The 18,646-nt window shown below is 46.2% G+C and overlaps 7 protein-coding genes across 9 annotated transcripts; 1 reads left to right on the top strand and 6 right to left on the bottom strand.

Annotated features, from left to right (window-relative positions):
• The first annotated feature begins 2,503 nt into the window (after positions 1–2,503).
• Positions 2,504–6,347, top strand: LOC6606633 (lipase 3). Of its 3 annotated transcripts, XM_032722468.1 has the most exons (4): positions 2,504–2,888; positions 2,953–3,071; positions 4,770–4,939; positions 5,236–6,347. In XM_032722468.1, exons 1-4 carry the CDS (start codon positions 2,732–2,734, stop codon positions 6,176–6,178), a joined length of 1,389 nt encoding a protein of 462 aa, XP_032578359.1. In that variant the 5' UTR covers positions 2,504–2,731; the 3' UTR covers positions 6,179–6,347. The 3 variants fall into 3 exon arrangements, with proteins under 3 accessions (XP_032578359.1, XP_032578358.1, XP_002031434.1); XM_032722467.1 differs by having other exon boundaries at positions 2,505–3,071; XM_002031398.2 differs by lacking the exons at positions 2,504–2,888; positions 2,953–3,071 and adding an exon at positions 3,943–4,495.
• A 79-nt stretch (positions 6,348–6,426) lies between these two features.
• Positions 6,427–8,050, bottom strand: LOC6606634 (lipase 3). Its single transcript, XM_002031399.2, has 4 exons — positions 7,967–8,050; positions 7,852–7,911; positions 7,100–7,795; positions 6,427–7,036 (listed from the first exon to the last, which is right to left on the bottom strand). The coding sequence occupies exons 1-4, from the start codon at positions 8,048–8,050 to the stop codon at positions 6,584–6,586; spliced, it is 1,293 nt and encodes a 430-aa protein (XP_002031435.1). The 3' UTR covers positions 6,427–6,583.
• An 839-nt stretch (positions 8,051–8,889) lies between these two features.
• LOC6606635 (lipase 3) lies at positions 8,890–10,248 on the bottom strand. The gene is made up of 3 exons (XM_032721960.1): positions 10,114–10,248; positions 9,364–10,059; positions 8,890–9,310 (listed from the first exon to the last, which is right to left on the bottom strand). Exons 1-3 carry the CDS (start codon positions 10,240–10,242, stop codon positions 8,921–8,923), a joined length of 1,215 nt encoding a protein of 404 aa, XP_032577851.1. The 5' UTR covers positions 10,243–10,248; the 3' UTR covers positions 8,890–8,920.
• Positions 10,249–11,422: 1,174 nt separating this feature from the next.
• Positions 11,423–12,795, bottom strand: LOC6606636 (lipase 3). The gene is made up of 3 exons (XM_032722847.1): positions 12,628–12,795; positions 11,878–12,573; positions 11,423–11,824 (listed from the first exon to the last, which is right to left on the bottom strand). Exons 1-3 carry the CDS (start codon positions 12,754–12,756, stop codon positions 11,423–11,425), a joined length of 1,227 nt encoding a protein of 408 aa, XP_032578738.1. The 5' UTR covers positions 12,757–12,795.
• A 208-nt stretch (positions 12,796–13,003) lies between these two features.
• On the bottom strand, positions 13,004–14,424 carry LOC6606637 (lipase 3). Its single transcript, XM_002031402.2, has 3 exons — positions 14,286–14,424; positions 13,537–14,232; positions 13,004–13,474 (listed from the first exon to the last, which is right to left on the bottom strand). Exons 1-3 carry the CDS (start codon positions 14,346–14,348, stop codon positions 13,067–13,069), a joined length of 1,167 nt encoding a protein of 388 aa, XP_002031438.1. The 5' UTR covers positions 14,349–14,424; the 3' UTR covers positions 13,004–13,066.
• Positions 14,425–14,583: 159 nt separating this feature from the next.
• On the bottom strand, positions 14,584–16,104 carry LOC6606638 (lipase 3). Its single transcript, XM_002031403.2, has 3 exons — positions 15,847–16,104; positions 15,091–15,786; positions 14,584–15,023 (listed from the first exon to the last, which is right to left on the bottom strand). Exons 1-3 carry the CDS (start codon positions 15,907–15,909, stop codon positions 14,607–14,609), a joined length of 1,176 nt encoding a protein of 391 aa, XP_002031439.1. The 5' UTR covers positions 15,910–16,104; the 3' UTR covers positions 14,584–14,606.
• Positions 16,105–16,216: 112 nt separating this feature from the next.
• LOC6606639 (CCR4-NOT transcription complex subunit 10) lies at positions 16,217–18,525 on the bottom strand. Its single transcript, XM_002031404.2, has 6 exons — positions 18,437–18,525; positions 17,607–18,362; positions 17,215–17,542; positions 17,069–17,127; positions 16,659–17,009; positions 16,217–16,594 (listed from the first exon to the last, which is right to left on the bottom strand). Exons 1-6 carry the CDS (start codon positions 18,523–18,525, stop codon positions 16,270–16,272), a joined length of 1,908 nt encoding a protein of 635 aa, XP_002031440.1. The 3' UTR covers positions 16,217–16,269.
• Between the last annotated feature and the right edge of the window lie 121 nt (positions 18,526–18,646).

The following is an 18,646-nucleotide window of genomic DNA, read 5'->3' on the forward strand; positions in this document are numbered from 1 at the left end:
CAGCCAAGTCGGGCCGGAAAATTTGCCTGATGTGAGTGAGTGAGCGAGCGCGCGCCTTCAGATTCAATTTAGTCGTTAAATATTTAGATTTTGTTATTGCCATCGTGGCTCTGCGGTGGACGATAGACGATGGATGGTGGATGGTGGACAGTGGACGGGAACAGGAAGGAATCAATTGGTTTCCCTTTGAGTGACCACGCTTAGTCATGACGAAAACGACGGCACTTCCTCCTGAGGCCTCGCTGGGTTCCTTTTGTTGTCGTCGGAGTCGTGGGGAGGCGGCTTTTTGTTATTGAGATTTTCTTTGCAGTCTTATTTCTAGGCATTCGACTGTTTTTTACGACCGCCGATTGCCTTGTTTGTCCGGCTAGGCGGCAGTTGTAAATTTCCTACGCCTGTGAGTCAGGCAGGCGCGGGCCAAAGTCGGGTAATTAGCCATGGCCACTGACTCAGGTAGACTCTCCTTGGCATCGCCTCCTGGCCAAGGCCGTCCTCCGCTGCCTGGTTAGGGTTAGTTACGAACGCATCAAGAAGCCATTAGCAGGGGATTAGCGAGGTGATCTAACGGCTAGTTGATCATCCAACCCGTCACTTTGCCCAGGAGCTGGTGACAGTCATCGTCGGTCAGTTGGCCCACACAGCGAGAAATGGAACGGATATTTATGTGACTAATTTCCGTTTAAGTTACCATATTCTCAGTATTCCCAGTATTATTGATCATTGTAAATGTATTATACACTAGAATTGTTTCATTATCAATCTTTGTTCTGCTTACTTATGAAAATTTTATATTATTTTTGAAATATTTTTTCAAGTAATTAAGTTAATTAATGGGAAATGGCTTCAAAATTAAATCGACTCCATTTTAAAATCACTTTTCCTTCCACGACTAGTTCAATCACCATTGAGATTTATGAGCCCAAGACGTCAACGCGGATGGCAGCGCATTGATGATAAGCGCCCTTTTCGGATTAGATAAACCTCGTTGGGTCGACCGGAAACCGGACCGGCAATTCCATAGGGACTGGTAAAGAAAGAGCAAAAAAAAGAAAAAGAAAACGCAACCGAATGCATATCAGAAAGCAAAGCACTTAAAGTGAAATGTCAGCTCATTGTTCGGCGGAAAAGCTAAACGCTCTTTGAATTGTGACCGACACACACACACAACCCATCCATCCGATCGTATGCATTATGCAGATCTTGTCCAGCTCCAGCTCCAGTTTCAAGTTCAATACAAAGTTCACTCCACACAGCTGTCAACAGTGAATGACTCTGCGGTCAACGAAAGTGATTTCGAATTCGGGGCAGTGGTATCTGGATACTCTATCTGGTGTTGAGGTATTTTTCATTTTGGCGCTTGAAGTTTTACCATTTCAGTTGGGGAAGAAGATATATGAGAGTGGTTTTGGTGGGAGGAGGTTCACATATGATGGTTAAGATCTCATATTTGGTACACAACAGTTCGGGTTTCTGTCAATGTTTTTAAATTGAATCGGTTAATATCGTTAAACAGCTCCGCTACTTGCGGTTTAAGCACCGAGCTTAAAAGGGAAATAAACATCTGAGTTGATTAAATGAAATATGAACTCATCGCATAATTACCGATGGTTATCCATACCTGTTTACATAATAACTTATAGCCTTTGATTGCATCACGCGACTATCACTTGTGCGGGCAAACATTCAGGCCCAAATAAACAAACAAATTTGGCAATGAAGTGCGACATGGAGTATGGAGTGTTTAGGACTCAATTACATAGAATCCATTAGCCGAATGCGAGATGGCACCAAGTGAGAAAGAAAGTCCCAAGAGGTGGAGATGCCTTCGAGTTGCCCCTGGCCCCATGGACCCAGTGCCGTTTGATTGCCCGCCTCAAGTGCCCCAAGTTTAATTGTCGAAACCAGTTAGCCAAACAGTTTACTTTATCCATGCGACAAAACACTGTCTCATGTGTCACAATAGGAATTAGCGTAAACTGTTTTAACGCCAAACAAATGGGCATTTGAGCTGTGAGCCATAATCATATGTATAAGCGACCCGCCTTGGGGTTTACCCAACATGATGGTAGCGATGGGCTAGGTACCCTTTTTGGTCAAGGTAGTACAATGTAGTAGTGATGTACCCAAGAACAAGAGTACTAAAATTGTAATTAGTAAAATTAATTAAATGACTTCATAGTACGCATGTATGTAGTTAGATGTAGTGAGTGGCACATAAATCAATTAAATAGGTACATTTAGTAAACTATTATAGTAGGTACTTAAACAAATGTTATGTACGATATCAGGTTTATTAATTAGATTGTATATTTTATGCACCATTATTATATTTATTATTTTTAAATTTCGGATTTAATTTATCACAAAAGGTAAAAGTTCTACGATCGTACTATCATATCATGAGTAAATATCCATCCATCATTGCTCGCTTAAGATAAGGTACTCCATGCCAAGTACCTCCGTGGGCAACACGGTACACTCGGCTGTGTGTACCCCACAGCACTGGGTAATCGCTCGGCGGCTTGGTGGGTTGTCCAGTACGTGAGCCGCGGCCGGTGGGTCAATGCCGCCAGTGGGGCAGTGGAGCGGCAGAGGTCCATTGATGAAACGGAGTAGAAGCCGTGTGCACAGCAGTTGAGTTCAGTTCAGTACCAACCCCTTGCGCAGTTGTTGACGAGCTATTAAAAAGCGATATAAACAAACAGAAAGCTCTCCAGCGATCCGCTGCTGAATGAATGGTGAGAGCAGCGGCGGTTCGACGGGCGATCCGTCGATTGTCTTTCAAGTGGGCAAACATAAACACCAGAAGACTATGGGCATCCAAGCCTATGCCTCACATGCACACATGTACCCACTACATACGTGTACATATTTATGCCTTTTGGCAAGTAAGTGCGAGTACTTGGGCCAGACCAGGCCACATCCTAAATAAGCAGCCGCCGTTTTCATTAGGCAACAGGTTATTGCAATTCAGCGAAAAAAACAAAACAGCGACCGACGACAACAATGCGACGAAAAACCACGTCGCAGCCACAGTCAGAGCCAACAAAAAAAATTGGTTAAAAAAGAAGGTAAGTAAGTAGCTCCCAAAAAATTATACACTGCTCGAAACCAATTGTCGCTTATGAATGCTTGTATGTGATGTGCATAACTTTCAACGGCACGTGAGCACATGCACATTGTTAAGCTTATTGGGAGTATTTATCATTGTTTATCATTCATCTTTTTAATGTGGCTTGAATGGCCAAGTGATGTTGGCCCTTTAACATTCTATGGTGCTGATCAGATGACAATGCTGTGAGATGCCAAAGCTGTCAATCGGTGATGTGAATCATTTTCCGGGAATACAGATGGGTTTCTATAGCTCACGAGTTTTGGCAAGTATAAATTAGGGTTATTGTTGAACAGTTAAAGATATTTCTTAAGATATATTGAACTTCTGGAGGTAGAAAGATGTTTTATCTTTTATTATTCAATACATTACTATATAGTACCATAAGCTCTAGGACACATGATTCACGAAAGTTGAGCTCTATGTTGCCAAGCAGTCCTTGGGTTTTTTTTCTATGCGACAAGGTCAATTTCACTTTCTTCAGTTATTGGGGGGCTTACAATTTAATCTCATCTTGAGGTTGTTTCTGCGCCATTCGCCCACTGTACTTGCCGTTGACAGTTTTGGATAGCGTTCTCTCTTTCGCTAAGCTGTTATAATTGCTCAAATTGCCGTGGCAGCGTGCCAACTGATTGGATTTTTATGGGGGTATGGCTTGGTGGAGAAGGGTTGGGCAAATAGCTGAGGTGGGGGCGGTGGCGGCGGCAGGTGATATTACGCGCAGTGTATGCCGGCGGCTGCCGCCGAGTCAGACTCTTGGATGCGCCGCTGCTCTGGGCGCTCAGGTAACCCGAGCCGAGCGACTGTGCCATTCCATGCAGGTGGCTCACCGGTTGGAGCTCTGCTCCGCCGCCAAGCCGCTCAAATGAGTGGCAAGCCCTGCGAGCGGCGGACGCATGCGCAGTCGATAAAGCACATTCGGATCGAACACTAGCTGGCGGAGCAGCCGGAGACGAGGAAACGGCACTTCGATTGCAATTCCCATTCATATCCATTCAGACGGTCTTCAGTTTTCGGTTTTTGGTTTTGGTTTTGGCTTGGTTTCGTTTTCAGTTTGAGTTTCGGCGTTTTTGAAAGCTCTCTGCTGGCAGCGAAAGAAAGAAAGAAAGTGCTGTCTTTCGGTCTTAAAGCCGCCGATCCTTGGGCAGCTTTCGTTTTCATTTTCATTTTCGGTTTCGGTGCGATCGACTGCGAACCGGTTGGACTTCTGATCGGTTACCCAGTTACTTAATCCCAGCGTGCGTCGTTCATGTAACCATAATCCTGGTGACCACCACCATGCGACGGGAGCGAGTGGTGCTGCTGTGCCTGGCGCTGCTCGGATTGCAGCAGGTGTCCAGGGCCACTCTGCGTCAGTCGCGCGAAATCATCATCACAGATGCGGTAGGTGTTCCTGGCCAAGATCGTCGAGTGCAAATGCGAATGGTGATGAAGAGGGGCTGGATTAGGGGTAAGCCCCAGGTCGGCTCGCCAGCGGAATTCCTAATTAACCAAGTGTCACAACGCACGCGTCGCGTGGCCTCCAAATGTCAAGCGCCGAATGTGCCAACAATTTGTGTTTGCATTTCGGATTTTGGGCCGAGTGCCTTGCCCTCGCTTCCTGCCTCCAGTTTGGCTACCTGTTGCTTACCTGTTCGTTGTCTTTGGTCCGTTGCAGGTGCGGCGTATCCAGAACGACGGCTACAACGTGGAGCGCCACTCGGTGACGACGAAAGACGGATATGTGCTTACCCTGCACCGCATCCCGCAGGTGGATCCCGAACTGGGCAGTCTGCTGCGACGCCCTGTCGTCTTCCTGCTCTCCGGACTCTATGCCTCGTCGGATGTGTGCGTAGTATAGTAAACCACATTCCTAATAGACACTTCCGCTTGCGGAAGATAAGAATCATTGGGAGATCCCAATACTGATGTTGTATACACGAGTTCCCTATCCTTATACCTCCATGCAACTGTCCCATATCAGTTTAAAAGGAACCGGCCTTATTGTGAACTATTAATCACCATTATTTAGAAACAGATATCTTAGTGCTATGATCTGATTGAGAAACTCCGTAATTATATATTTCAATAGCATTCCGTTCTTTTAGTAACTGCAGATTTCAATGCCGCTTTCTCCTTTTCAGGTGGCTGCTGAACGGGCGGGAGGACTCCTTAGCCTACCTTCTTTGGCGAGCAGGATATGATGTGTGGCTGGGAAACAATAGAGGCAACATCTACTGCCGGAAGAACATGTGGCGGAACACCACAGAGCGGGAGTTCTGGGACTTCAGCTGGCACGAGATGGGCGTCTACGACTTGCCAGCCCAGGTGGACTACGTTCTTCGGACTACCGGACAGAAGGCGATGCACTTCGTGGGTATCTCGCAGGGCGGCACCGTCTTCCTGGTCCTCAATTCAATGATGCCACAGTATAATGCCGTCTTCAAGAGCGCCACCCTGCTGGCCCCGGTGGCCTATGTGAGCAATACAAAGAGCGGGCTGGCCAAGGTCATTGGTCCAGTGCTCGGCACCCGGAACTATGTCTCTAAGATGCTCGAGGGCGTCGAGATGTTCTCCACGAACAAGTTCTTCAAGAAGTTCCTATCGATGACGTGTCTGGAGAACGAAAAGCCCCTGGTCTGCATTAGTCGCCTGTGGCCAGCCGTTGGCTACGACACCCGATTCCTTAACAAGACGTTATTGCCCGACCTGATGGCCAACTTTCCGGCGGGCGGATCGGTGAAGCAGCTGATGCACTACTTCCAGGGCTATGTGTCCACTAGATTCCGGCAGTACGACTACGGTCCCGAACGGAACTGGCTGCACTACCAGCAACTGGAGCCACCGGAGTACGCGCTGGAGAACGTGTCCACGCCAGTTACGGTCTTCTTCTCGGAGAACGACTACATCGTGGCGCCGGCGGACATCTGGCGATTGCTCACCCGGCTGCCCAACGTGGAAGCCGTGTACAAGGTTCCTTGGAAGCGATGGAACCACTTTGACTTCATTTGCGGATTGGGGGTCAGGGAGTACATCTTCGACAACATTGTGCTCTCCATGAACCGCTACGAGCAGCGGACACGCTGATGAAAGCCAGGATGTCGTAGGATGCAGGTGGATCACAGCCAGAACTATCACTAGTGCCAAAAACAAATTGTAGAATTACGAAACGGAGTCCGCGTTGAATGAGCTAGATCAACCATGGATATATGTACTGATTAATAAATAAATAATTTATAGTTTAGACCAAATAAAAATCCAAATCTTTTAATGGATAAAAATTCAACTCATTTTTGGTATAAACATGAAAATAATTATTTGACAATTCGGTCCTAATCATTTTCTTGAGATACTTAATTATGACGACAAATTTTAGCTTCACTTTAACTACTCTTTAATATGCGACATTATAGAAATCTATACATTATTTATTTCGTTTTTAATTTGCTCTTGCTATCAACACTATTTCAAACAATTATGTTTCCCCAATTATTAAAATTCATTTAGAAGTGCATCAACACTGATATCACCCTTTATATTCCCAATTTTTTGCTTTAGATCTTCTTCGAAGGTCTCGATAATCTGGATTACTGGATTATTAATCAATTCATTTACGTTGTTCGCTAGAAGGAAGTCCATGTGGTTCCAGGTTTCATCCGTGATATGATGGGGGACAGCGTAAGGCAACTTGCTAGCTAGGGCTAGGACGTCCCTCGGAGAGATGGTTCCATCGTCATCGCTGTAGAAGATGTGGATGGCGGAGTGCGGACGCACCAAATGCAGGGGATAATCCGGGGGAGTGTTTTGCCTGTAAATAAGATAGTTCATTCCGAATCCAAAGTCGTATTGTCGGAATCTCCCGGAGTCCTTGAGCTGGAAGAAGTGCCTCGGCTGCCTGGTAGAAATCCCAGCCGGATGAGTGGCAATCAACATCGGAATGAGGGTCTGGAAAAGGCAGTCAAGTTGTATACATAAGCCTGACTAGCCTGCTCTCCACTTCTCACTCACCCTGTTCATGTGCTGGGATACTCGTCCATTGGTTAGGAGATATAGAGCGGTACAAACGTCCCTCACGCCAAGAATTTTGCATATGGCTGATACCGCGGAATTCAGAATCTTGTGATGGGGCAACAACTCAATGTCCGGCAGAAGGCTAAAAAGAGGCTTTATTATATTATGACCCATGGAAAGAGAATGTCTCAAGAAGGCAGGCGGGGCCAGTAGGTTTGTGGTCCGGATCCGTTTATTGTACTCCGGTCTCATGCTGAGCATGACTAGAACGGATGTGCATCCCTGAGAGTGACCCACATAGTGCAAGGATTTCTGTTTCGTGGTGGCCAGGATATGGTCAACAGTGGCGGGCAAGTCCTCCATTCCGATTTCATGCCAGCTAAAACGCCAAAACTGCAACAGCCAGGCTTTGAGTTTGAGATGCTTCCTGGAGTACCGGGTTCCGCGACAGTTTATCAACCACACATCGTAGCAAGCATCGGCCAACAAGAAGGGCAGTCCATTGCGGGGTCCAGTTAGGAGCCATGAGTCCGCGGAGCCAGTCATACCATGGTTGATCAAAACAACTGGCTTTGGCCCGTTACTTCCACATAGCTGTGATGATGGGATTCGGAAGACCGACAGTATGTAGCCATCCCTGGTGACCACAGTGTGCGTTTCCACCGGATAGTTGTGACTGCTTATGATGTCCACCTATAGGAAAAGGGATTACTAACGCCTGCAGCTGGAGTCAACTTCAACGTACTCACCGCAGTAATTACTTTGGTGCGATGATGAATGTCGTTAAGCGAGTGATTCTTCCAGTTCACCTATGAAGCAATTTTGTGGTAATATCCTTACGTTTTGTTCAACTATTGCACCTACCTCAGATAAGGCTGTGCTGTTCGATAGCCACACAAAACAAATTCCAAGCAATATCGGCAGCATTTGGTTGAGAAATGACTGCATTTTTCATGGATGATTGTAAGAAGAGGCCGAACTAATCCGTTTTGTTTATTAGCATCTTATTTTTACAGAACTGCAACTACAATATTTCGTATCTGACATTTGTGCTAGTTTTACCCGTTACTCGTGGATTAAAATGTGCAAGTTAGTTTGTCTTTGGGGCATCATTTAGCTCGGCCCAAAAGTATGCACGTCAATTGGCCATTCCTGAGGACGAGATAGATGATAGCTAAGCCCTAAAAATTATAGTTATCTCCCCAACTGGTGGATTTGTAGAGCATACAGATCAGATGCGAAATCCTGAACCTAGTCATACAATTTAAAACCGATGATTAAGACCTCGTAGTAAAAGCCCGCAGTACACCAAGACCTTCATCTTGATCGGAGACTTACCTGGAGGGCCCACATCACGTCGGTCAAATTTAAGTCACTGGCGAAGCTAAAAAAGCTCGACTCACGCATCTGGGCTCTCCTGGTATGTGACGTACATGGTTATCGAAAGAGATCTGAAAGTTACCCTTCTTGGGGATCAGATTAATTTCCATAGCAGCCGTTATGCCGACAGGCTTATGGTCCACCCGAACCGACTAGCAAATATCCTAGCTGATCCCATCTCCCTCCGAAGAGTGAAGAGGGTACACCCCAGCGATCTCCATACCCGGAGGATAATATAACATATTACATATTAAGTAATTAATAACTAGACAAATTGTTTCTTCCTTTTGTACTTTATAATTAAGATACCACTTGGTCTCATTTATCTTTATCATTTTAGGTTAAGTTCAGAGGAATTACTGAACGATTCCTTTTGGAACCTTAATAAATAGAATTAGTTATTAAAGAAAAACATACCATTATTTATTGTATGAATATCTATCGATTCTCAAAGCGATCAATAACTTTGATAATTGGTTCATTAACAACATTTTTGATTAATTTAGCGAACAAAAAGTCCGAGTGGCTCCATTTTTTAAAAGCAATGTCATGCAACACCACCTGGTCCAACTTGCTGATCAGGGTGTGGATGTCTTTGCGCACCACCAAGTCGTCACCATGGCTGTGGTATATTTGAATGGGCGACTTGGGACGGACGTTTTTCAACGGATAGTCGGGAGGCGTGGCCTGATTGTATAGTTTTTTGTTTCTCATGACTCCAAAGTTATAGGGACGGAATTTTCCAGATTTCCAGAGTTGCAGAAAGTGCTTTAGCTGTCGGGTGGAAATCGCACCAGGATGCGTTGCTAATATCAATGGTATGGCGGTCTGAAAGTGTTCATCAAGGTACAATTTGGAAGTTGGAATACATTGTGGCTTACAATATTCATATACGGTGTTGGTTTTTCACTGGCCATTACGAACATAAAGGCGCAGAAATTTTTAAAGTTGGAGTTTTTGCAAAAAGCCGATAGCAGGAATCTTATAGGTTCTAAGGGACCAAAAAAACTACTGTCCTTCATGCTCATAATGATGTTCCCAAACATGTTCAATAGCTTGTTCCTTGCGTGCTTCATGAAAGCGGCGGGGGCCATCATGTTGGCCGTCTTTATCATCCGGTTGTACTCCGGCTTCATGCTGAGCAGGACCAGTAGGGTGGTGCATCCCTGAGAATGGCAAACGAAATGCAGCGCCTCCTCGCTTGTCGTGGACAGGATGTAGTCGATCATGGCGGGCAGGTCCTCCATTCCCATTTCATGCCAGCTAAAGCGCCAGAAGGCATCTTGGGAGGCCTTCAGGCGGATGTGGCGCTGCGAGTAGCGGACTCCCCGGCTGTTGCTCAGCCACACGTCGTAGCAGCGATCGGCCAGCATGAATGGAAGTCCGTTCCTCGGTCCCATCATCAGGAAGGAATCGGCCAGGCTGATGAGGCCGTGCTGGAGGAGGACAGATGGCTTGAAACCGTCCTCCTTGCACTTGGGTGATGAGGGAATCCGGAACATATCCAGAATGTATCCATCTCCAGTGCGAACCGTGTGCGTCTCCACCGGGTAGCCGTGCTTGTCTATAATACGAACCTAAGAAATCGGTGTTCGAACACGTGGTCCCACCTAACAATTCCATCTACTTACCCCAGTAATGCCCTGGATGCTGTATTCTTTACCACGACCCGTAAAGATTTGGAGACCAAACTTCACCTTCGGCATACCAGAGACGATCAACAGCCAGTCGAAGAAAATCACAAGCTCCATCAACAACATATTGGAGTGGTTTGAATGGATTGATTGTGAAGAGATGTTACGAATAGTAGAACTAATTCGCAATTTACCATAAGCTTGCCGAACGACATAGCCATTAGGAAATTCAGTTGCGCTATAATCAAATGGCTTGTAACATGCTTTAAAATATAACATAGATAATTACTATATATGTGATTGATTTAAAGCTTCTTAACTTAAAAACCTGTGACTATTGTTTAAGAAGTTGTGCTAGTGTAAACTGACTGTGTTTTGTGTTTGGAAATTTTTCCGTTGGAGATCAAGTAGAAGGTTGTGCAGAACACCCTGGCAATGAATAGTCCGCACACATTACTCAAGAGTTTGTTAAAAACTCTGTTGTGGTACATGTACTCCTTGTCGGGCATAGCCATGATAAATCTCCTAAAGATGGTCTGCGAAAGGGTGCTTGTGTGGCGCATAAAGACAGCCGGAGCTAGTAGGACTGCGGTCTTGACCAACTTGTTGTACTCCGGTCGCATGCTGAGGAGCACCCCCAGCGTGGTGCATCCCTGCGAGTGACCCAAGAAGTGCAACGCTCTCTGCTTCGTGTTCGATAGCCACACAAAACAAATTCCAAGCAATATCGGCAGCATCTGGTTGAGAAATAAGTGCATTTTTCATGTAAGAAGAGGCCGAACTAATCCGTTTTGTATATTAGCATCTTAATTTTACATAACTGCAACTACAATATTTCGTATCTGACATTTGTGCTAGTTTTACCCGTTACTCGTGGATTAAAATGTGCAAGTTAGTTTGTCTTTGGGGCATCATTTAGCTCGGCCCAAAAGTATGCACGTCAATTGGCCATTCCTGAGGACGAGATAAATGTTAGCGAAGTAGTGTATTTGTAGACCCTTCAGATCAGACGCAAGTGCACCTTGGTGGGTCTTGACCAGGAAGCACCATGAATATATGCCATCGTTTTGATATTGTATACATTTTACATTCGTTTTATACATTTACACGCCATGTAAACTGCTTGCCAAGCAGCGCTTAAAGAGAAGATTACACAAAAAATAAAGCTAAGGAACAGATTTTTATACAATATTTATTTATTTATTTATATTCATGAAAACATAACAATAAATATATATGTGGTTATTCATTTTAGACTATTTAAGTAATGACTGCGAAATGATACTATGATTTAATGTAGGAATATCTATTGCTGATATGATCTATTCTCAAAGTGATCAATAAATTTTAAAATTGGTTCATTAACAACTGTTTTGATTAATTTGGCGAACAAAAAGTCCGAGTGGCTCCATTTTTTAAAAGCAATGTCATGCAACACCACCTGGTCCAACTTGCTGATCAGGATGTGGATGTCTTTGCGCGCCACCAAGTCGTCACCATGGCTGTGGTATATTTGAATGGGCGACTGGGGACGGACGTTTTCCAAGGGATAGTCGGGAGGCGTGGCCTGATTGTATAGTTTATTGTTTCTCCAGTCTCCGAAGTCATACGGACGGAATTTTCCAGATTTCCGGAGTTGCAGAAAGTGCTTTGGCTGTCGAGTGGAAATCGCACCAGGATGCGTTGCTAATATCAATGGTATGGCGGTCTGAAAGTATTCATCAAGGTACAATTTGGCAGTTGGAATACATTGTGGCTTACAATATTCATATATGATGTTGGTTCTCCACTGGCCAATATGAACATAAAGGCGCAGAAATTTTTAAAGTTGGAGTTTTTGCAAAAAGCCGATAGCAGGAATCTTATAGGATCTAAGGGGCCAAAAAAACTACTGTCCTTCATGCTCATAATGATGTTCCCAAACATGTTCAATAGCTTGTTCCTTGCGTGCTTCATGAAAGCGGCGGGGGCCATCATGTTGGCCGTCTTTATCATCCGGTTGTACTCCGGCTTCATGCTGAGCAGGACCAGTAGGGTGGTGCATCCCTGAGAATGGCAAACGAAATGCAGCGCCTCCTCGCTTGTCGTGGACAGGATGTAGTCGATCATGGCGGGCAGGTCCTCCATTCCCATTTCATGCCAGCTAAAGCGCCAGAAGGCATCTTGGGAGGCCTTCAGGCGGATGTGGCGCTGCGAGTAGCGGACTCCCCGGCTGTTGCTCAGCCACACGTCGTAGCAGCGATCGGCCAGCATGAATGGAAGTCCGTTCCTCGGTCCCATCATCAGGAAGGAATCGGCCAGGCTGATCAGGCCGTGCTGGAGGAGGACAGATGGCTTGAAACCGTCCTCCTTGCAGTTGGGTGATGAGGGAATCCGGAACATATCTAGAATGTATCCATCTGCAGTGCGTACCGTGTGCGTCTCCACCGGGTAGCCGTGCTTGTTTATAATACGAACCTAAGAAAACGGTCTTCGAACATGAGGTGCCACTTGACAATTCTACCTACTGACCCCAGTTATCACCTTGATGCGGTAATCTTTACCACGTCCCGTAAAGTTTTGGAGACCAAACTTCACTTTCGGCATACCAGAGACGATCAACAGCCAGTCGAAGAAAATCACAAGCTCCATCAACAACATATTGGAGTGGTTTGAATGGATTGATTGTGAAGAGATGTTACGAATAGTAGAACTAATTCGCAATTTACCATAAGCTTGCCGAACGACATAGCCATGAGGAAATTCAGTTGCGCTATAATTAAATAACATAAAATAATAAGAAAGAATTCATGCATAAAATATAACATAAATAATAACATAAATGTGATTGATTTAAAGCTTTTTATCCCAAATGCTTAAAGATTAAAGATTAAAGCTTCAATGAACATTCGTTTATGAATTGAAAGTTTATTTTTCATTCAGCATTATATGGAATATATGGAAACTCTTTTCATGTGAATGTAGGACTGCTGAGTCGCTCAAAGCTTCTGAAAATTTCAATCACCGGCTTGTTGATTACGTCAGCAACGGTCATGGAATGCACGTAGTCCGTGTGGTGCCAGCCCGGTGTGGAGATGCGGTGCATCACCGCCTCCGGCACTCTGGCGGCAAAGTTTTGAATATCCTCCTTTGTTGTGGAACTGTCATCGTCGCTGTAGAATATGTGGACTGGCGTCAGGGGACGGACGTTGCTCAAAGTATAGTCCGGAGGTTCTAGGCTCTTGTAGTTGATTAAGTTCCTCACGATCCCGAAATCGAATTGTCTGAACTTGCCGCTGTCCGTGAGCTGGATGAAGTGCTTTGGCTGGCGGGTAGAAACTCCCGCCGGAAGCGTGGCGGCAATCAGAGGAATAACGCTCTGAAAAGTGATGTTTTAAATAACCATATGTAAAATATTATATATTCTCTTTGTGCACTTACTGTGTTTAGGTGTTTGGAAATTTTTCCGTTGTAGATCAAGTAGAAGGTTGTGCAGAACACCCTGGCAATGAATAGTCCGCACACATTACTCAAGAGTTTGTTAAAAACTCTGTTGTGGTACATGTACTCCTTGTCGGGCATAGCCATGATAAATCTCCTAAAGATGGTCTGCGAAAGGGTGCTTGTGTGGCGCATAAAGACAGCCGGAGCTAGTAGGACTGCGGTCTTGACCAACTTGTTGTACTCCGGTCGCATGCTGAGGAGCACCACCGGCGTGGTGCATCCCTGCGAGTGACCCAAGAAGTGCAACGCTCTCTGCTTCGTGGTGTTCAGAATGTAGTCTATGAAAGCAGCCACGTCCTCCGTTCCAATCTCGTGCCAGCTGAAGCGCCAGAAGGCATCATTGGAGGGATCCAAAGACACGTGGCGTCGGGAATACCGAGTACCCCTCGAGTTACTCAGCCACACATCGAAGCAGGCGTCGGCCAACATGAATGCCAATGAATCCTGAGGTCCGTTCAGCAGGAAAAAATCCGAGGACGCGGACATTCCGTGCTGAAAGAGAACCGCTGGCTTTGGTCCAGATTGCTGACAAAATTTAGAGCCCGGTATGCGGAACGCGTCGAGGTAATAACCATCTCGTGTGAGCACTGTGTGTACTTCTAACGGATAGTTGTGAGAGGCTATAATTTCGGACTTTGGTAGGAGGATTTAAGACATGGACTACGACTAATGATGCATTTGCTTACTGTAATTAGTCCCTTGGCAAGGTCAATATAGAGACATAAGAGTATAAACGTTTTGTACGACATTTCGAGTAGGAATAAGTGAATAAATCGCTGATATATGGATAATATATGTATCGGTTTAAAGTTAGAGCTAATCTCATTTATAAATTTCCTCAAAGAAATCAATATGTAACGCTTGAACGTAAAATTTGTGGGGAAAACTCTCTAGTTAATGCAGTATTTTACAGCTTAGAATTAAGTGAAAATTGTTGTGCATGGAAGAAAACCTACTCTTCCGTAAAAGACCAGACGTTGTCGATCATGGCGGGCTGGTACTCCATATTATTTATTATAGACTTCCTCACAGTCGATAGGTTGCTCAAACCTTTTAAAAATTTCAATGACCGGCTTGTTGATCACATTAGCGACGGTCATGGAGTGCACGAAGTCCATGTGGTGCCAGGACGGTGTGGAGATCCGATGCATCACCGCCTCCGGCAAGCTGGCGGCGAAGTTCTCAACATCCTCCTTTGCGGCGGATAGGTCATCATCGCTATAAAATATATGGACTGGCGTCAGAGGGCGGACGTTATGCAGCGGGTAGTCGGGAGGTGTGAGGCTCCTGTAGTTGATCAAGTTCCTCAGGATCCCGAAATCGAATGGTCTGAACCTGCCGCTGTCCGTCAGCTGGATGAAGTGCTTGGGCTGCCGGGAAGAAACTCCCGCCGGAAGCGTGGCGGCAATCAGAGGAATCGCACTCTGGAAGTGTTGATGTTCAGAATAAATAACATATATATATTTTGCTCCATTCGACTTTGATACTCACTGTGTTCAAGTGATCTGAAAACTTTCCGTTGACGATCATAAAAAAGGTCGAACAGTACACCCTCACAACGAAAAGCCCGCAAATTTTCCTCAGTATTTTATTCAAAATCCGGTTGTGGAACATAAATTCGCAGTCGGGCATCGACATTATGAGCGTCCTGAGAAAAATTTGTCCCAGCGTGTGTGTGTGACCCATAAAGACTGGCGGACCTAAGAGGATTGCGGTCTTTACCAACTGGTTATACTCCGGACGCATGCTGAGGAGCACCACCAGCGTGGTGCTTCCCTGTGAGTGACCCACATAGTGCACCGCACTTTGATTTGTGGTGGCCAAAATGTAGTCAATGAAAGCGGCCACGTCCTCCGTTCCAATCTCGTGCCAGCTGAAGCGCCAGAAGTTCTCATCGGAGGGATCCAAAGACACGTGGCGTCGGGAATACCGAGTGCCCCTCGAGTTACTCAGCCACACATCGAAGCAGGCGTCGGCCAACATGAATGCCAATGCATCCCGAGGTCCGTTCACCAGGAAAACATCCGAGGAGGCGGTCATTCCGTGCTGGAAGAGAACCGCCGGCTTTGGTCCAGAGTGCTTGCAATAAATTGAGTTCGGTATGCGGAACGCGTTGAGCAAATACCCATCTCGTGTGACCACTGTGTGAATTTCCACGGGATAGTTGTGCGAGGCTATGATGTCGGCCTTGGAAAAGAGAGCGTAGCACTTGCCTATAGCTATAATTATTGACTAAAAAGCACTTACAGAAGTTATTCCATTGACTATGTGAGTACAGACACTCAGAATGACAAGCGTTTTATACGGCATTGCGAGTAAGAGTAACTTGCTCAAGTCAAAATAATTCTGACCCAACTTTTAAAATTCCTGAGATAGATACTTAAAATTTAAGTGTCCAACGCTTTAACGTAGAGGGTAATCTAAATTGTAGAATTCCTATGAAAAATTCTCAATGAGTGGAGAATGCAAAAGTTCAACGTTAGATATTGTGAGATAATCTCTGTATACAAAAATAGAAGCATATATAGATTAGTTAACAGACATTTTTTCATGCACCTTGTATCCCTGTAAAATGCTGAAAAACTGATGATCGCCAAATAAATAGTTTTGCTTCCTCTTCATTTCATTCTCGCACTTTAATTCCGTCTAGTTATATACACAATTTGTTGTCTAACTCGGCGTCCCGCCAGGAACGGGACCCAGCTTGAGGTCCATGAAGCGTCGCAAAGCAAGCGCCTTGTTGGCCACCAGCGAATGGGTTAAATTGGCCAGGAGTGCTTTAGCTTGAGCCAGGTCGTTCTGTAGAGCCATCGCAACAGCCAGATTATACCGCACAACGTTCTGAGCGGCGTCCACCGACTTCAGTTGCCAGTCACGCGTCTCAAAATCGAAGGCGTTCAGTGTGCCCACAAAAGTAGGGTCCAAATGGTCGCGTGCCTCGGCTGCCTTGTCCATAAGCATCAACGCCTCGCCAGCGTACATGTGGCCCAGCAATCTGAAGAAAAAAGGGAAATACGTTAAATCAAACATGGGATGATTTAATAGAAACTATATAATACTTGTGCGCATCGGACAGGCGTTCACAGGCCAGCAGTTTTTCCGACATCTCGAGAGCGGTCACATGATCGCCTAGGCGCAGCGAGACGAAGCTGTGAGCTGCATATATGGCAGCCATCATGTTTTCCAATGACTCTAGGCTGACCGGCTTCGAGGGATTGCAGAAGTTATTGTCCTGGGGATGACGCCAACTCTCCTGAGTTGGGTCCTTGGGTTCGGGTGCTTCCACATCCTCCGAGGAGACCGCCACCATGTGGAACCTCGTCTTGTAGTGTTGCGTTAGCGTCAGCGCGCTACGTAGACACAAGGCAGCGAATTCCAGCGTGGGCTCTGGCACTCCCGCCGATTGAGGACTAAAAGTAGAAGAGGGTTACTATCAGCAATGGACGAAGCCAAAACAAATAGCACTTACGCGTATGGCTTTGTAGATGGCGTTTCTGACTGCGACTGGCGCTCCTCCTCCACTAGTTTCTTTAAAATAAAATAATTTAAGATATAAGACAAATACCATATTGTGACACTATTGTACTAGAACATGTTAGTGATAAGTTGCCTTACCGCCTCGTGCTCCATGATGCAGGCCTCAGCCATGCGCAGCCAAAGACGTGGATTGCTGTGGAATTGCTTAACGGGAACCAGAAAGCACTGAAACGCCTCCTTGGGGCGGCGTAGATGCAACATAGCCACGCCGAGGTTGTAAAGGATCTCGCAGGACCTTGCCGAACTCATGGTTTGCAGCGTACTCTGGCGCAAATTTCGCGCCAGCTGCTGGTCAAAGTTGAGCGCATTTTGGAAGAACTTGGCGGCGATGGCATAGTGGCGCACTCTTAAGTGTATCACTCCCATATTGTTGGCAATGCACGTGCTCAGCTGGGGCGTTACAGTGCTATTAAGATAGACAATAAAATAGTATGTATTTTATGAACTTATATTAAAGCAAACTAACTCACCCCGCTTGTGTACACTCGTTATTGATTCGCATCAGCTGCTTGGCGGCCATCTGAAAATCCTTCATGATGTAGTACTGCTGAGCTTTCAGAGCAGCGTACTCCGGCGTGCCGTCTTCCTGAATAACCACCGGTTTTCGGTTGAGCACGAGCGTAATTAGCTGCAAGAGCTGCAGACTACCGCCCAGACCGGGCACAGCTCCCTCCACAGCTGCTCCTCCTGGTGTGGCCACCACTGAACTATTGGTGGCCGCCGTCGGAGGTGCTGTGCCAACAACAGCTGCCTCTTCGGCCGCATTGCTGCTAGGCGCTGTGGCCACCAGGTTAAGCTTGTACTGCAAGTAATCCAGAAAGGCCTCGGCTCGGTTTAGTTGATTGGTGGCCAACAGCAGCTGTAGCTGTAGTGTGGCCACCAGCGCTGCCATCGCCTTCTCCAGGGCCTCCAGACGAGCCACTAGTGGTGCTAGTCTCTCCAGTGCCGTGCCGAACATATGTCGGTGATAATAGATGACCGCCCGATTGTAACGAGCAACAGTGGCGGCGGCCGCTCCCTGCTTAAGGCTCAGCCCGCTGGACACCTCTCCGGGCGCATCTGCATCGGCGGTTAGGGCCTCCAGTTCTTTCAGCAAGACGGAGTGTTGGGTGCACCCGGTTTTGTAGTAGCTGACTACCGCCCGGTTGTGCCGCAGGACAGGACCACTGCTTTCGCCGCGTGTCTCCAACTCTTGGAGCAGTTCCAGGCAGCGATCGAACTCCGAGCTGAAATGAGGAGCAGCCGGAAAGGAGTGGCGGTTATGGGTGCACTTCCCGATGACACGCGGATGCCCACTCACTTGTTGAACTGCTCGTGCGCCTGGCACAGCAGACTGTAGTTCTCGTCCTCGCCGTCCTGCGTTTTGGTGGGGGATTCCGCCGAGTCCATGCCAAAAATAAATAAAAACAAAAAAACCGAACCAATCCACAGATGACACAGCGTTGCCAGAAATAACAAGCGCAGCGTTGCCACTTTTAACCGTAACTAAAACGGTTAACCTTATTAATAA

The sequence above is a fragment of the Drosophila sechellia genome, chromosome 3R (genome assembly GCF_004382195.2).
Source record: "Drosophila sechellia strain sech25 chromosome 3R, ASM438219v1, whole genome shotgun sequence".
NCBI classification, from domain to species: domain Eukaryota; kingdom Metazoa; phylum Arthropoda; class Insecta; order Diptera; family Drosophilidae; genus Drosophila; species Drosophila sechellia.

Excerpts from the sequence above, each read along its gene's own strand:
- LOC6606633 (XM_032722467.1), top strand. The coding sequence starts at position 2,736 with ATGGTGAGAGCAGCGGCGGTTCGACGGGCGATCCGTCGATTGTCTTTC. Across the intron at positions 3,072-4,769 it reads AAAATTGGTTAAAAAAGAAG|GTGCGGCGTATCCAGAACGA; the intron begins GTAAGTAAGTAG and ends GGTCCGTTGCAG. Across the intron at positions 4,940-5,235 it reads CTCTATGCCTCGTCGGATGT|GTGGCTGCTGAACGGGCGGG; the intron begins GTGCGTAGTATA and ends TCTCCTTTTCAG.
- LOC6606634 (XM_002031399.2), bottom strand. The coding sequence starts at position 8,050 with ATGCAGTCATTTCTCAACCAAATGCTGCCGATATTGCTTGGAATTTGT. Across the intron at positions 7,912-7,966 it reads ACAGCACAGCCTTATCTGAG|GTGAACTGGAAGAATCACTC; the intron begins GTAGGTGCAATA and ends ATTGCTTCATAG. Across the intron at positions 7,796-7,851 it reads GCACCAAAGTAATTACTGCG|GTGGACATCATAAGCAGTCA; the intron begins GTGAGTACGTTG and ends CTTTTCCTATAG.
- LOC6606635 (XM_032721960.1), bottom strand. The coding sequence starts at position 10,242 with ATGTTGTTGATGGAGCTTGTGATTTTCTTCGACTGGCTGTTGATCGTC. Across the intron at positions 10,060-10,113 it reads GCATCCAGGGCATTACTGGG|GTTCGTATTATAGACAAGCA; the intron begins GTAAGTAGATGG and ends CCGATTTCTTAG. Across the intron at positions 9,311-9,363 it reads CAACACCGTATATGAATATT|ACCGCCATACCATTGATATT; the intron begins GTAAGCCACAAT and ends GAACACTTTCAG.
- LOC6606636 (XM_032722847.1), bottom strand. The coding sequence starts at position 12,756 with ATGTTGTTGATGGAGCTTGTGATTTTCTTCGACTGGCTGTTGATCGTC. Across the intron at positions 12,574-12,627 it reads GCATCAAGGTGATAACTGGG|GTTCGTATTATAAACAAGCA; the intron begins GTCAGTAGGTAG and ends CCGTTTTCTTAG. Across the intron at positions 11,825-11,877 it reads CAACATCATATATGAATATT|ACCGCCATACCATTGATATT; the intron begins GTAAGCCACAAT and ends GAATACTTTCAG.
- LOC6606637 (XM_002031402.2), bottom strand. The coding sequence starts at position 14,348 with ATGTCGTACAAAACGTTTATACTCTTATGTCTCTATATTGACCTTGCC. Across the intron at positions 14,233-14,285 it reads TTGCCAAGGGACTAATTACA|TCCGAAATTATAGCCTCTCA; the intron begins GTAAGCAAATGC and ends CTCCTACCAAAG. Across the intron at positions 13,475-13,536 it reads TTTCCAAACACCTAAACACA|AGCGTTATTCCTCTGATTGC; the intron begins GTAAGTGCACAA and ends ATCACTTTTCAG.
- LOC6606638 (XM_002031403.2), bottom strand. The coding sequence starts at position 15,909 with ATGCCGTATAAAACGCTTGTCATTCTGAGTGTCTGTACTCACATAGTC. Across the intron at positions 15,787-15,846 it reads TAGTCAATGGAATAACTTCT|GCCGACATCATAGCCTCGCA; the intron begins GTAAGTGCTTTT and ends CTCTTTTCCAAG. Across the intron at positions 15,024-15,090 it reads TTTCAGATCACTTGAACACA|AGTGCGATTCCTCTGATTGC; the intron begins GTGAGTATCAAA and ends CAACACTTCCAG.
- LOC6606639 (XM_002031404.2), bottom strand. The coding sequence starts at position 18,525 with ATGGACTCGGCGGAATCCCCCACCAAAACGCAGGACGGCGAGGACGAG. Across the intron at positions 17,128-17,214 it reads GCATCATGGAGCACGAGGCG|AAACTAGTGGAGGAGGAGCG; the intron begins GTAAGGCAACTT and ends TTTATTTTAAAG. Across the intron at positions 16,595-16,658 it reads CGCCTGTCCGATGCGCACAA|ATTGCTGGGCCACATGTACG; the intron begins GTATTATATAGT and ends TTTTTTCTTCAG.